At 43.8% G+C, this 17,354-nt stretch overlaps 1 protein-coding gene across 1 annotated transcript in view; it reads right to left on the reverse strand.

The window, feature by feature from the left end:
* The window catches only part of LOC126253085 (cell death abnormality protein 1-like), a 195,285-nt gene that overhangs the window by 29,780 nt on the left and 148,151 nt on the right, over positions 1-17,354 (reverse strand). Inside the window, exon 8 of the mRNA XM_049954189.1 lies at positions 1,618-1,761. Coding sequence (XP_049810146.1) covers positions 1,618-1,761 — 144 coding nt within the window. The remainder of the gene's footprint in view (positions 1-1,617; positions 1,762-17,354) is intronic.

Raw genomic sequence — 17,354 nt, forward strand, 5'->3', positions numbered from 1 at the left:
CCGCAGAATTGGTTTATGGCGAGCAATTGAGGGCTCCTGGAGAATTTATCGTTCCAGCATCTACACAGCCGTTCGCCCCTGAGCTATGCACGCAATTCGCGAGACAACTCATCGTTAGAATGAGAAACATCAAACCCACTAACCCTGTCAGACATGGAGACCGGAGATTGTTTGTACATAAAGACCTGCAAGCAACGTCCCACGCTGCTTGTTTCGCCTTACTCTGGACCATACAGGGTAATCACAAGAGGAAGCCACAGCTTCAAAATCGATAAGGATGGTAAAGAAGAGACAGTCTCAATTGAGCGGCTTAAACCTGCTTACACCGAAGAGGGTACACTCCTTCCTCGGTCTGCAAAATCACCCTCAAACGTGGAGGCCAAAGAAACAGCAGAGAGTCTCGCCGAGCCCTCGGTTTCAGAAGAGGACAACGAAGCAGCAAGTGCAGAACAGGAACAGCCATTGCCTGCACCAGATGTTTTCACGAGAGGTGGTAGAAAAATCAAGTGCAAGTTTCCTCACATACCTGGTACACCCGGTTTCAAAAGGAGGGGGTTTGATGTGGCGACGTCATTTATCCACTGCGCCAGAAACAGCGGGTGGAAGCTGCAGCTGATAGATATTTATCTTTGCCGTAGTCGGCTTGGTTACGAGTTGTTTATTCTTGTTAGTTTTTGATCTGTGCTTGAAAAATAAAACGTTTTCTCATCTCATGAAAAAGCTGTTACATCATAAAATATAAAGGCTCCCATAATCTCTATCTGCGCTAGAAATACAACACGTAGAAATATTTAACAGCTACAACGCCAACGATTAGATATGGAAGTAAGAACTTGACACATTGTTACAAAACCAATGAGATACACAACATAAAAATTGTGTATTCTAAAGGCGCTATATAACTGCAAATCGCTTGAAAACGGCAGTGCGCCCGGAATGAGTTTATTGCCTAAATGTTAAACTCTTGAATAAAGCTTCAAGAATAGAGGCTTCCTAATATAATACACATAAAATGTCTTTACAACTCAAATAATTAAACTGAGAGGATATTCGCAATAAAAGTAATCCAAAGCTAATTATTACTCCCTCGCGGAAGCTCAGTACGGGAGCAGCACTCCGTCAGAGGCGGCGAGATCTGTCGCAGACAGTGTCTCCCGACATGATTGTGTCCACAAGTTGTCACATAAAAATCTGATTATACGTTGTTACTGAGTCAATTTCAAACAGCAGGAACCTTTCGCATATGTTGGTTTAGCTGTACCGAAAATGTGTATTACGAAATGTAAGAACTGTGAACTCTGCCTCGCCTGTAAATAAACAGTTGTCTGCAACCTCTCGTAGGTCCAACGACAAAAAACCACTTTAAGACTTAAGGACTGAGACATCGAATTCGTTGGATATTTGTACATGTGGAGCACACTGCGATGTAAAACTCTCCATACACTACTGTAGCTTAATAGTACGTTAACTTGGCAGCCACTCTCTTCCTCCAAGTTTGTGGCCAGACTTGTACAGCTTCCGAAACAGTTATTCTCAACTTCTCGTGTAATGTGTGCAGGATTCTCTGTTTCGCTGCCATGCGTATCCTGGAACTGGACACGGTGCACGTATACTCACTGCAATGCTTGAGGTCGGCGCTGGGAAAGTAGCCGTCCGCGCATGCGCAGGTACCGTTGGCGGCGCAGGCCGTGTGCTGTGAGCCGCCGTCGCCCTCCATGTAGCAGTGGCCCAGCTCGTCACCCGCGCACGCCCTGCCGAACGCTGCAACACCACCAACACACACATCACTCTTTATTTACTCACATGCCTAAAGGATCCATAGCTGGAACAGACTCAGGTAATATTAAACCAATGAAATTGCTTGCAATTATAGTGCATTTTCTCAGTGAAATTATGAACTTGTGAACACTCATGTGATTGGGTTGAAACCTTACCTCAGTATAAATTTCAATTTCATAACTGGATCGAACCGGGAATGCGTCTACACTAAGGTAACAAAAGTCATCCGATAGCGATATGCACAAATATACAGGGTGTTACAAAAAAGTATAGCCAAACTTTCAGGAAACATTCCTCACACACAAATAAAGAAAAGATGTTATGTGGACATGTGTCCGGAAACGCTTAATTTCCAGGTTAGAGCTCATTTTAGATTCGTCAGTATGTACTGTAGTTCCTCGATTCACCGCCAGTTGGCCCAATTGAAGGAAGGTAATGTTGACTTCGGTGCTTGTGTTGACATGCGACTCATTGCTCTACAGTACTAGCATCAAGCACATCAGTACGTAGCATCAACAGGTTAGCGTTCATCACGAACATGGTTTTGCAGTCAGTGCAATGTTTACAAATGCGGAGCTGGCAGATGCCCATTTGATGTATGGATTAGAACGGGGCAATAGCCGTGGCGCGGTACGTTTTTATCGAGACAGATTTCCAGAACGAAGGTGTCCCAACAGGAAGACGTTCGAAGCAATTGATCGGCGTGTTAGGGAGCACGGAACATTCCAGCCTATGACTCGCGAATGGGGAAGACCTAGAACGACGAGGACACCTGCAATGGACGAGGCAATTCTTCGTGCAGTTGACGATAATCCTAATGTCAGTTTTAGAGAAGTTGCTGCTGTACAAGGTAACGTTGACCACGTCACTGTACGGAGAGTGCTACGGGAGGACCAGTTGTTTCCGTACCATGTGCAGGCACTATCAGTAGCTGATTGGCCTCCACGGGTACACTTCTGCGAATGGTTCATGCAACAATGTGTCAATCCTCATTTCAGTGCAAATGTTCTCTTTACGGATGAGGCTTCATTCCAACGTGATCAAATTGTAAATTTTGACAATCAACATGTGTGGGCTGACGAGAATCCGCAATCAATTGTGCAATCACGTCATCAACACAGATTTTCTGTGAACGTTTGGGCAGGCATTGTTGGCGATGTCTCGATTGGGCCCCATGTTCTTCCACCTACGCTCAATGGAGCACGTTATCATGATTTCATACGGGACACTCTACCTGTGCTGCTAGAACATGTGCCTTTACAAGTAAGACACAACATGTGGTTCATGCACGATGGAGCTCCTGCACATTTCAGTCCAAGTGTTCGTACGCTTCTCAACAACAGATTCGGTGACCGATAGATTGGTAGAGTCAGACCAATTCCTTGGCCTCCACGCTCTCCTGACCTCAACCCTCTTGACTTTCATTTATGGGGGCATTTGGAAGCTCTTGTCTACGCAACCCCGGTACCAAATGTAGAGACTCTCCGTGCTCGTATTGTGAACGGCTGTGATACAATACGCCATTCTCCAGGGCTGCATCAGCGCATCGGGGATTCCATGTGACGGAGGGTGGATGCATGTATCCTCACTAACGCAGGACATTTTGAATATTTCCTGTAACAAAGTGTTTGAAGTCACGCTGGTACGTTCTGTTGCTGTGTGTTTCCATTCCATGATTAATGTGATCTGAAGATAAGTAATAAGATGAGCTCTGACATGGGAAGTAAGCGTTTCGGGACACATGTCCACATAACATATTTTCTTTCTTTGTGTGTGAGGAACGTTTCGTGAAAGTTTGGCCGTACCTTTTTGTAACACCCTGTAGACGGTAGTAGTATCGTGTTGACAAGTTATTAAGTGGCAGTGCACCGGCAGAGTTGCCATTTGTGCTCAGGTGATTCATGTGGACAGGTTTCCGACGAGGTTATGGTCGTCACGACGGGAATTGACAGACTTTGATCGCAGGCTGGTGGTTGGAGCAAGATGCATGGTACATTCCATTTCTGAAATCGTTAGGGAATTCAGTATTGCGAGATCCACAGTGTCAAGAGTGTGCCGCGAATACCAGCTTTCAGGCGTTATCCCTCAGCATGAACAACGTAGGAGCTGATGGCCTTCACTTAAAGATCGACAACAGCGGCTTTAGTGTAGAATTATCAGTGCTACAACAGACAAACAACACTGCACGAAATAAGCGCAGGAATCAGTGTGCGACGTACGACGAGCGTATCCGTTAGGACCGTGCGGCGAAATTTGGCGTTAATTGGCTGTGGCAGTAGACGACCGACGGCATCGTCAGCTGCGCCTCTCGTGGGCTCGTGACGGTACCAGTTGGCCCCTAGACGACTGGAAAACCGTGACCTGGTCAGACGAGCCACGATTTCGGTTGGTAGGGGTTCCAGGGTGGCGCAGACCCAGCAAACTCGTGACACAGGTCGTCAGCAAGGCACTGAGCAAACTGGTGGTGGCTCCATACTGGCGTGGGCTGTGTATACGTGGAATGGACTGGGTCCTCTGTTGCAACTGAACGGATCACTGACAGGAAATGGTTGTGACAGGATGTGTTCAGTTGCTTGGGAACCATTTGCAACCATTCATGGACTTCATGTTTTGAAACGACGTTGGAATTTTTATGGATGACAATGTTCCATGTCACTGGGACACTATGGTTCGCAATTGGTTTGAAGAACATTCTGGACAATTCGAGCTAATGGGTTGGCCACCCAGATTCGCCGACATGAACTCCGTCGAACATATATGGGACACAATCGAGAGATCAGTTGGTGCACAGGCAACACTTCCGCGATTATGGACGGCTGTAGGGTACCACGGCTTAGTATTTCTGCAGGGGACTCCCAACAATTTGTTGTGTCCATGCTGCGTGGAGCTGCTGCACTAGGCTCGACAAAAGTAGGTCTGAGGCAATAGTGAGAAGTATTCCAGGACTTCTGTCACCTCAGTGTAAGTTTGGCTTACTGACGTACAAAAATAATATTTTGTGATGATTAGCGTAAAACAGTATGTACAAGTGTCGATGTGTTGTACAATTATGCTGTTAATGTGGCGATATAGCAGATTTTTATATTTAATAACATCACTAGTATATTACCTTCAGTCTTGCACTATAGAAGACTGAGTACGCACTGCTCTCTTTTTTTTTTTTTTTTGCCACTGATAGAACAGTTAAGGTTAGACTACCTCAGACCATGATTCGAGATTAACTGTCCATCGTTTTATTGCGTATTATTTAGTTATGCTATAACTAAGCACTGTCACATTGTTTTAATTTTGTTTGCAACCTTTTGTTTCAACGTGCTATGATTTTATTCAATGTAGCCCTCCCCATCCTCTTACCCCCGCATTTTTTAGCCGCTAATAGCACTTAATATAAGATATTCTCAGACAATGCCACGAGAATAAAGTTTTGTTTTTATAGATTATGGATTTTACTGTCACCTATTATACCGTGGCACTTATTTTTGTTGTAGAAACCTACCTCTGTTCATATTTTAAATATTCACAACCATATATTTTAGGATGTTATATACTCTTTACTTGATGCATCATTTGCCATATTACCTGCCAGTAGCCCCTTTTACGTAAAATGTCCTTAGGTCATGACGCTAAAGTATGAACTGCTAATTTTTTCTTCTCGTCACTTTTTCTTAATATATCTTTAAGTTTGTATCTCGTTACATAATTTTAAAAAACGCTTTATACGTCATTTGGTGAGCCATGTATTACAATAACTAATCTGACTCTGAATCTAAGCGATCATGACTCATGAATGTTGCTTTCTAGGTGAAGTAAACATCATTTGTTAGATGTTGTCTCACGTTATGTTTCTAATGATGTACCGCCTGGCAGAAGGTATATTTAAGAAACTTGGTATTCTAACTACTACTTCTCAGTACATATACTCATTGATGTCCTTTGTCATTTCCAACATGTCTCTTTTTACGCAAAGTAGTGCAAAACTTGATTATAATACCAGAACCAAAAACAATCTGTATAAGGACTATAAAAGCTTAACATTAGCACAAAAAGGAGTCAAGACACATTTGATGCCTCCGCAAACCGTTCGTTCTAGATCTGAATTATTTTTAACAATTGCGACCTTTAATATGTGCTTATAATAGAATACAGTACGTTACGTCTATAAGCCGTGTATCAACCTATGGACACACTGATGCTATTCGCTGTATATTTGCTGTAACTGGTTCCTGCGTGTACAGAAGTGACAGTTGGTGTTCGCCTATCAGTTGTATCTTTGATTTGTTTCGTTGTAGACTGCGCTTGAAAATGGCCTGGAAGGCTGAAATTTGCCAATCGTGCAAAGTGTAATAATCTGAATACTTGTGAAGGAAAAGCCAAGGCGGAATGCTTCAAAATGTTCTTTAACAAATTTACAGCTTTGATTCCCCACATGCAGAAAAAAAGTTGTAAAAGTACATAGCGTTTTACTCACCATAAAAATTTTTTTAAAAATGTTCAAATGTGTGTGAATTCCTAAGGGACCAAACTGCTGAGGTCATCGGTCCCTAGACTAATACACTACTTGAACTAAGGTAAACTAACTTAACGCTTAGAACAACACACACACCCATGCCCGAGGGAGGACTCGAACCTCCGGTGTTAGAGGCCGCGCAATACGTGCATAGCACCTCAAAATAAAATTCAGTACCTGGAAATTAACAATACATTCTAAAGAATTTAATGTTTTATACAGTACTTAAACGTGTAGAACGAGAAATAATTACAAAGGCTGTCGAAAACACAGATTCATCTCTAAGACCAAAATGTGTAGAGAATGTCGCAAACCGCTCATGGCGGTCCCTGTTGCGCGTTCCTGCATGCAATTCTAAAAACAATCACTGGACTGTAGAACCAGCAAAAAAACATCATGCGATCCCAGGTACAATATCGTCTACGTACAACACTCTCCTCTGCTGTCTTGTACAAAAATTAATTCAATGTTTTTTTTATATATTAGGCAATTTGCAGAAAATCAACAGCTCCCACGAGGATTTCATTACCATCCCTTCAAATTATGATGCTTTTATCACCACTAAAGAGAACTGTTTATGGTTTACCTGTATAACAGTTCCGCTCCTTCACAGTACAACACTTACACGTGACTATAAGAAACAGGCACACACACGTTGGTCAAGAACACCACACAGCTCAAAACGTTCTGCACGCTTCTACGTAATGAAACGGCATCTATGAACCTTAAAAGAATATAGAGAGTGACAAACTGCCTGTTGTCTTCTGTCTCGGGTTCTTCGGCCGACGTTCATCTAATGATTTTACTGACGTTTCGCCAGCACGAGTGGCTGGCATTGTCAAAGCTTCACCCACCATTGCCGGTTCACCACCGGCGAAACGTCAGTAAAATCATTAGATGAACGTCGGCCGAAGAACCCGAGACAGAAGCCAACAGGCAGTTAGTCAACAAGTGACCACGAAAGCCTTAACAATTTTGTGTTACAGAGAGTGTTGTGAGGAAAAATCGAGGATAGGAATCTTTGTCTGGAAACGTTATTCAATGATGCTAGAGAGTTTTCAGTACGTGTGGAACCACAAATCCCGGTACACGACACCTTTGACTGTAAACGTGGCTGACGGCTGAATGTTTGTCGGTCTGCAAGGCGTGACAGAACAATACCGGCAGCACTGAACTTTCAGAGGCTAACGTTGCCACCGCAGCAGCCGCCTCCATCTCTTCCACTGGAAGTTCTGGCTGCCAGTTGCGTTCTATTACTAACAGAGCAGTTATCATCTACATCTACATACATACTCCGCAATCCACCATACGGTGCGTGGTGGAGGGTACCTCGTACCACAACTAGCACCTTCTCTCCCTGTTCCACTCACAAACAGAACGAGGGAAAAATGACTGCCTATGTGCCTCTGTACGAGCCCTAATCTCTCTTATCTTATCTTTGTGGTCTTTCCACGAAATGTAAGTTGGTGGCAGTAAAATTGTACTGCAGTCAGCCTCAAATGCTGAATTCAATACTTTAAATATATCAAAACAAAAGATATGTACAAGCCAATACGACGAGGAACGTCATTCCGCATGGTAGAGAATACAAAACAATTTTCAAAGAGTGAAAATTACCATGTGTTACATTTTTAAAAGAAGGTGAGTTACAGGAAGGGTTTAAGACGCGAGCCTGCGTGTATGAGGTAGGCACATACCCTCCAGATACCGGACAGAGTGCGAATATCTTCACACCCCGCATAAATTGGTCTTAGAGAGTCCTCGGTTGAAACTACTGGAATTTCGTACAAAATATTCTTAAGAATGAGCCAAAAAGAAAAAAAAAAGCGAAGAGTTCTAGTGACAGGTGGCCAAGCTGCAGGGCTATCTCGAACCAATCCAGCGATCTTCAAATATCTTTCTAATTTGGGTTCTGGCAGCTAGACAATGTACTAGAGCCACGTACGTTGATGGGCTACAAATGGCCCCTTCTTTAAAGATTCCGGCAGTACTCTTCGAATGAATGTTGGATAATCGTCTGTCGGCGGGAAGAGAACATGGGTTGTTGGAATCAGGTAACCGAATAGAACGCCAGCCAGTAAATTGATTATAATTTTTTCTTGATAATCCCGTTGGTAGATGGTGTGCGGATTCGCTTCCGCTTAAGTTGTCCAAAGAAATTATTTAATAATGTCTATGATGTATCTCTGCAGATAAAAGCGACGAATGAATATTTGCACAAAGACTAATTTGGATTGAGGTGACAGGTTTGCTAGGAAGGTCCACGCAGTTATGCGAAGCCACTGTGCCAATATGGGGTAGATGTTAGCGCATCTGCCTAGTGTGCTGGAGACCAGGGTTCAAATCTCGACCTTGGTATAATATTCATTCCTCGCTTCAGTCTGCATATATACACTGCAGATGTTTGAGACTTGAAAAAGTCTCTGGAACCACACAGTTTCATTTAATTAAAAGTAGTTCTACTGCCAGGGATCCGAACAAGCTTTTCAGGACGTTGGTTGTTAAGGCAAATACCGAGATTGGGAATTCTCTCCCTAACATTAAAAAAAGTCACAATTTGGACACCCTGTGTCACGCTACCACCACAACTGCTATTTGTTTATACGAATTGCAGTGCCACCTGCGTTATACTGATTACGATGCGAAGTGGCACTGTGGCTACTACAGCCGTTATTATGTACATTAAATAAATTCGCAACTCCGAATAAGGACAACCATCAGCTGTAGAATGGGATGACGAGAATCAAAATTTGTGCCCGACCGATTGTCGACATGTGGAAGTTTTAGTCTTGACGTGAATCGTTCACGGATAGCCAAATAGGAGCCGGTACGGTAGCTCAGCACGTTCAACCAGAGAGCTGCGTGCACCCTGTAATAAAAAAAAAAAAAAAAAAAAAAAAAAAAAAAAAAAAAAAGTCAACAATGAACTTCAAGGAATGTCATTGACGTTCGCCACGATCAGATACGATGAACAAAATGTAAAGAAAATAAATGGGAGGCCCACCGCTCGCGATAAGCGGGTAATCTGGCTTGGAGTCCCGGTCCGGCACAAATTTTCGTTGGCGTCATTCCATTCTGCAGCTGATGGTTGTCCTTATTCGCTGTTGCGAATTCATTTAATGCTATTTGTTTAGGCTCGCTAATGTATTTGAACTCGAATATTTCACTGTAGTCCTCACGATAGAGAATAAAACTATTTTTTACAAAATGCAGCTGCGTGGCACAGCACTGTGAAAACCACTGCCCGAACTTAATACGAGGACAAAACAAAAAGTCGCAAGCGCCTTTACCTCAGGGAAACGAAATTGGTGCCTCCGTTCCTCGAACATCATTCTCCCGATCGTCACGCAGTTGCTTTGCAATTCATTTGTTACAGTGCGAGTATTTGTGGATGGGTCTACGTAGAATTGCATAAGCATATCGTTCTCAAATCTTTGTGCACCGAGCACGCTACCTCCACCTGCTTGACTTTCCACGAAACCACCTGCCATGCAGATGAGGATGAAAAGCGGCAGACGTAGAGTGCTGTAGCTGACACGTTTTACGCAATAGGCGTAAAATTGTTTGCCCATTTACTCTCGTTTCACCGTAACAGACCAAGAAAAGTTCTTCATTACAGGGCACAACAGCACGAACCAAAGCCCGCATCTCGTGGTCGTGCGGTAGCGTTCTCGCTTCCCACGCCCGGGTTCCCGGGTTCGATTCCCGGCGGGGTCAGGGATTTTCTCTGCCTCGTGATGGCTGGGTGTTGTGTGCTGTCCTTAGGTTAGTTAGGTTTCAGTAGTTCTAAGTTCTACGGGACTTATGACCACAGCAGTTGAGTCCCATAGTGCTCAGAGCCATTTGAACCAGCACGAACCAAACTACGAATTACCGCCGAGTTTTCTTTCCCCCCAGTCGCCACTGCGCATCGCCGGCTCTGCATTACTGTTGCGACTGATATGGACACGCTCAATGGCAGCCAACGACTGAATACTGCCAGGCCAAATGTCCCGCTGTCAGTCCGCCCTCAAAAAGTAATGACAAAAATAACAGCATGGCGTTATGCACATACGCAAATGGCAGTAGCATCGCCAATGCAAGTATAAAATGACAGTGCATTCGGGGCAACGTCATTTGTACTCATGTGATTCAGGTAAAATGGTTTCCGGCATGATTATAACCGCACGACGGGAATTATCAGATTTTGAAAGCGATGTGGTGGTTGGAGCTAGATGCGCACGACATTACATACCGTAAATCATTAGGGAATTCAATATTTCGCGATCCACAGTGTAAAGAGTGCGCCGAGAATAGCAAATTTCAAGCATCACCTCTCACGACGGACAACGCAGTGGCCGAAGGGCTTCACTTAACGACCGACAGCAGCGGCGTTAGCGTAGAGTTGTCAGTGCTACCTGACAAACAACACTACATGAAATAACCGCAGAAATCAATGTGGGACGTACGACGGACGGATCCGTTAGGACGGTGCGGCGAAATCCGGCGTTAATGGGCTGTGGCAGCAGATTATGACGCAAGTGCCTTTGTTAACAGCATGGCATCGCCTGCAGTGCCTCTCCTAGGCTCATTACCCTACCGGTTGGACGACTGGATCACCATTGCCTGGTCAGATGAATCCCGGTTTCAGTTGGTAAGAGCTGATGGTAGAGTTAGTGTGTGGGACGACCACATGATGAACCTGAACCCAAGTTGTCAACAAGGCACTGTGCAATATGGTGTGGCTCCAGAATGGTGCGGGCTGTGTTTACATGGAAAGGACTGGGTCCTCTGCTCCAACAGAACCTATAATGGTTATGTTCGGCTACTTGGAGACAATTTGTAGCTATTGTTGGTATTCATGAACCCAAACAACACTGGGAATTTTATGTATGACAATGCGCCATGTCACCGCCCCACAATTGTTCGCAATTGGTTTGAAGAACATTCTGGACAGTTCGAGCGACCCAGATCGTCCAACATGAATTCCATCGAACATTTATGCGACATAATCGAGAAGTGAGGTCGTGCACGAAATCCAGCACCAGCAAACACTTTCGCAATTATGGACAGCTATAAAGGCAGTATGGGAAGTATTTCTGCAGGGGACTTCCAACAACTTGTTGAGTCCATGCTATATCGAGCTGCTGCACTACGCCGAGCAAAAGGAGGTCGGACACGGTATAAGGAGGTACCCCGTGACTTTTGTCACCTCAGCGTAGTCCGCGCTTGCTGCTGGAAGCGGTGGGCTAGAGGCAAGCGCTGGTCTCTGTGGCATCGACGCTCGTGGCGCGATTTTACGATGTTCCTATACTCAATTTGTTTCTGAAGACACCCTCAAACACCTCGAAGTCTCTCTGTACAGCTTTGTTTCACTCTGTATATAAATCATCTTCCATTTTGTTCTGATAATGTGGAAAAAATTGGTGTCGCTAATTACTAAAGAGCTGCACAGCCACTGAATCAGATCGGACTACGGAGGAAAATATCAGCGATAAACAAATACGAATCTTTGACTATTTGACATTGTATTATAATTTACTTAATTCGAAATTTTAATAAGCCGTGGAGAGTTGAAGGTAAAATATTTGAGCTGAAAACGTTACGTACTGGAAATGAGAAAGAATTTAGGGCTGAGGGGAATGTGAAATCTTAGTGCAAGCTTAATTCAAAAACACATTTGAAATATTATGCAGACTAAGGACTTTGCCCTAACTTTGATAGCCCGTTTTAGCTGGCAAACGCCGGCATGCATGATACTGACGTCGAGTAGAAGTTAAGTTTGCAAACACTATAGCAGGTTATGACGAAATCTGCCATCGAGTGTAAGTTTTAAAACTGTTCCCTTGATGAAAATCGATTTTAGTACATTATTTTCCAATGGAAGTTCTATAGACATTGTTCCATTGTGTGAGAAATGCACCACTAGAAATTCGGTGCAAAAATGACCTCAAGGACAAAATAATTCCTCATTGAGCTCACGGTAACAGAGACAGACGTATGGGACAGGCTAATGTTCGTTATGATGGGAAACTTGTAAATAAGAAAATCAGATCACAAATGAAACTATTCTAAACGAGCCGATTGAAATCAGCGAAAGTGATGTGTGGTATCGCAGCTGTCGCAATATATTCGTCACGCCGTATCCAGACCGCTTCTCAATATTTGCAAATGAAATTAACTGCACGATAAGGAGGGAGCGACGATGAGTGAGTATGCCAAAAACATCCAGCGTAGGATACTTTTCGCTCTTATGGTAAGTTTAAGTGGAAACTGAAATTGATGTCGAAATCATTTTACTGGACGTCATAGCCTTAAAATTTAGGACCTTTACCACCGTTCTAAATATCCGTTTCTTGTATTTTTTATTTTTAACAAATTATGATATCACTATAAATCTGTGTTCAGTAAATCTAAGAAACATAAATAGTTTTGTTTTCGTAACTCGAAAGGTGTAGAAATTTGCACCACATGTGTAACTGCGACAGTGTGTGATTCGAGGGGAGGAGGGAACAGAAGAATAAGCCTACGAAACAGTTCATCTACATCTACATCTACATGGATACCTGCACATTTAAGTGCCTGGCAGAGGATTTCCGAGGGAACTAAAGAATAAGCCTTACGAAACAGTTTCCAAGCGATCATTGCGAAGAGAACTGTGCTGATTGGACGTTTGAAGGCGTGTACCTCGCAGATCGTCATTCCACACGCGAGCATATAAAGCTAAGTGGGCCAAACAACAAGGAAATTAAATAGTAGGTTACGGGGGACGTGTAATGAGTGGTCGATGAGTCAAAATTTTGAGACTTTTCAAATGCAGCGCGCCATAAAATTTGTATCGTTAAACTCCCAATCTTAATCTCATATAAAATGTCTACTTTGAATGTAGCAATCAACATCCCGGCAATCTGGTGACTCTACGGTATCTAATCATAGGTTAGTTAGATACGCCATACGTGAAGAAACTCGTGGACTCTGTTCCTCCCTGAAATGAGGTCTTTATGAGGACCTAAGGGGCCAGGAGCGGGAATGTTTTTGTCCGGTGCGTATGTTCAATGCCATGTTGCTGCACCGCATGTTTTGTGATATCCTTGGACCCTCCTCGGCATGTTGTCCTTAATGTGGTCGATACGTTGCTGCTCAAGTTTGTTCTGTACTACAATGGCGGTCTCCCTGAAGTCATCCACGTGCGAGGAGGTTCCAGGAATGATGGATCAGTTGCTCGCCAACCGATACAGACTGCCATTTCAATCGGTTGATTCCTGTGTAGACGAGATGGCAGCGATGTTATCGTGCACTATCATCTTAACCCTGTGAGTGCCTTCGGCTACTGCATGACATGACTATTTTATTGGCTTTTTTTGAGTACCAGTGCCATCGAAGCTATTGCAAGACAGACACATATATGGTACACTGAGTACCTCTGCGAGTGTAGTGCATTGTAGCGGACACTTAGAGCGTTCAAAGTAACAGTCGGCTCGGAGATGTGTTACGTAATTGTAGGAGATAATTACATCTGGTTTTTATACAGTAATCATACTGAGGAGATAACTGACGGTGGCGGTAAATATATCTAAAGTTATTGTAGAGTAAATTTGATTTTGTACTATCGCTTTTATGAGTGGTTTCGAAATGAAACCACGGGAGCAGTATGTACTTGTGATAGAAATTTATTTAATTTGAGGCCCATTTTTGCTTGTTATGTAGGACAACAATTTGTTTTAGGTATTTTGAGTTTATGGAAGTTTCGATATGTGAAATTGTGTTTAGGAAGAATGCGAAATTGTTTTCAAATTTATCTCGTAAAAAGATTGGCTGTTGAAAACTGTTTGTCCGGGTGGCTCCAAAGTGAGACCACAACCTTAAAACAATTGACTGTTTAATTTCTGCTAATTTCTTCTTGTATTCGAAGCTTACTATGATCATAAATGTCAATTATGTGAAAAAAATATAGTTACGTTTTCTTATGTTATTGGGACTCAAAGGGTTAAAAGACGAACCCATCACCAAAACGTTCACTGTAGGACAAGAAAATAGGTTAGAGAATCCTATAGCGATACTGGACGGCCCTCAAATTACCGTCGATAGCAAAGAGAGGTGTCGAACATGCTTTCATTAAAGCGGCTCAGAATATGGTTGACCCACTTCCCTGTTAAACTCAGCACTGCATCCCTGCTTTCTTGTATGACAGTCATTGCGGGTGAGACAAATCTTGCACCCTTCGATGAAGAGAATTCAAAGCCATTGATCCGTGTTCAGTTTCAGACGTTTTGTTGGCCACTTTCTTGGCGCAGTTGTCTCGGAAGAGGCAGCGCACACGGGACATCTACGAGGCATGATTTTCAGGTATCTGGTGGCATTGTTGACCGAGAGCAGCCGCGAGTCGATCTTCTATGTTTTGTGTCTGAAGAAAGTGGCCGAATATATCAAAGACATAAATGTAGCATACGTCAGTATGGCGGGCAACTTAAGGTGCTGACAGCCCGTTTTCTTGCGAAGCATGTTGACAGACTGATCACCGCCATGTCCCTTAGTGGGGTCTACCAAGCAAGAATGCAGGATTATTTTTACCTCCACCATCGATACTGTGTGGTTACAGAGTACTGAATGGCAGCTAGCTCTAAATGTGAAAAAATGTAAGTTAATGCGGATGAGCTGGAAGATCAAACATGTAATGGTCGATTACAGTATTACTAGTGTTCTGCTTAACACAGTGTAGTCGTTTAAATATCTGGGCGTAACGTTGGAAAGCGGTACGGAATACATTGAAGACGAAAAGAAACTGTTATAGGTATGCGTATTCAAATACAGAGATATGTAAACAGACAGAAAACGGCGCTGCGGTTAGAAATGCCTATACAGACAACAAGAGTGTGGTGCAATTGTTAGATCGGTTACTGCTACTACAATGGAAGGTTATCAAGATTTAATTGAGTTTGAACGTGGTGTTGCGCACGAGCGATGGGAGACAGCATCGCCGAGGTAGTACTGAAGTGGCGATTTTCCCCTACGACCACATCACGCATGCATCGTGAATATCAGGAATCCTGTAAAACATCGAATCTCCGGCATCGCTGCGGCCGGAAAAAGATCCTGCAAGAATGGGACGGCTGAAGATAAACGTTCAACGTGACAGAAGTGCAGCCCTTCCGTAAATTGCTGCAGATTTCAATGCTGGGCCATCAGCATGTGTTAGCATGCGAACCATTCAACGAAATATCATCAATATGGGCTTTCGGAGCAGAAGGCCCACTCGTGTACCCTTGATGACTGCACGACACAAAGCTTTACGCCTCGCCTAGGCCCGTCAACACCGACATTGGAGAGTTGATGACTGGAAACATGTAGCATGGTAGGACGAATCTCGGTTCAAATTGTATCAAGCGGATGGATGTGTACGGGTATGGAGACAACCTCATGAATCCACGGACCCTGCATATCATCAGGGGACTGTTCAAGCTGGTGGAAGCTCTGTAATGGTGGGTGGTGTGTGCATTTGGAGTGATACGGGGCTCCTGATACGCCTACATACGACCCCGACAGGTGACACGTACGCAAGCACCCTGTCTGATCGCCTGCACCCCTTTATGTCCATTCTGTCTTCCGACGGACTTCGGAATTCCACCAGTACAATGTGACACCCAACACGTCCAGAATTGCTGCAGATTGGCTTCAGGAATACTCTTCTGAGTTTGAACACTTCCGCTGGTCACCAAAACTTCCCAGACATAACATTATTGAGCATATCTGGGATGCCTTCCAACGTACTGTTCAAAAGAGATCTCCACCCTCTCAGACTCTTAAGGATTTACGGACAGCCCTGCAGCATTCATGATGTCAGTTCCCTCCGACACTACTTCAGACAGTCGAGTCCATGCCATGTCTTGTTGTGGTATTTCTACGTGCTCGACGGGGCCCTACACAATATTAGGCAAGTGTACCAGTTTCTTTGGCTCTTCAGTGTAGAACGAGTATAGGGTAGGCGAATGGTCGACTTTGGTTTATTCAGAATATTTTACGAAAGAAGTGATTCACCTGTAATGGAGCTCAGATATAGAGAGCTGGTGTGACCTACTCTTTATTACTACTCGGGTGTTTGGGATCCATACCAGGTCGGATTGAAGGAAGATATCGAAGCAATTCAGAGGTGGGCTGAAAAAATGTGTGTGAAATGTTATGGGACTTAACTGCTAAGGTCATCAGTCCCTAAGCTTACACACTACTTAACCTAGATTATCATAAGGACAAACACACACACCCATGTCCGAGGGAGGACTCGAACCTCCGCCGGGACCAGCCTCACAGTCCGTGACTGCAGCGCCTCAGACCGCTCGGCAGAGGTGGGTTGCTAGATTCTTTAGCTGTAGGTTCGAACAACCGTAAGTGTTACCGAGATGCTTTGGGAACTCAAATGGGAATCGCTGGAGGAAAAGGGACTTTCATTTCGAGAAAGGCTATTGCGAAAATTTAGAGAACCGGCGTTTTAAGCTGACTGCAGAACGATTCTACTACCGCCAACGTACACTGCGCGTGAGGACCGCGAAGATAAGATTCGAGAAATTAGGGCTCTAACGGAGGCATATAGCCAGTCGTTTTTCCCACGCTGTGTATGCAAGTGGAACAGGACAGGAAATGACTAGTAGGGGTACAGGGTACCCTCCGACAAACAACTACGGTGCCTCGCGGAGTATCTATGTAGATGTAGAAGTACTGAAAAAGAGGTATAAAATAACCCAACCTTGGAAGTCGTTAAGGTATTGCAAGCCTTAGTTTGAGCACTTTAATGGGGGATGTACGTTAGCTCACTGATTAGATAGTCAGCTAAAGCAGGGTCAGTCAATCTATTTTGCCTACTGCTCACTTTTGTATCTTCGTTTGCAGTAAAATTTTCCAGCCGCCCACCGGTTCCACAGTAATGGTGATTTATAAAGTAGGGAAGTAATTATATTTAGAAAATTACAAAACAGAGTTACAACAAGTTATATAAATAAATTACTTACAAAAGGCGATGTACCCGAGGGCAATATTATGGAAATCGAAGAGGATGTAGATGAAGATGAAATGGGAGATATGATAGTGCGTGAAGAGT

This window comes from Schistocerca nitens, chromosome 1 (genome assembly GCF_023898315.1).
Source record: "Schistocerca nitens isolate TAMUIC-IGC-003100 chromosome 1, iqSchNite1.1, whole genome shotgun sequence".
Classification (NCBI taxonomy): Eukaryota; Metazoa; Arthropoda; class Insecta; order Orthoptera; family Acrididae; genus Schistocerca; species Schistocerca nitens.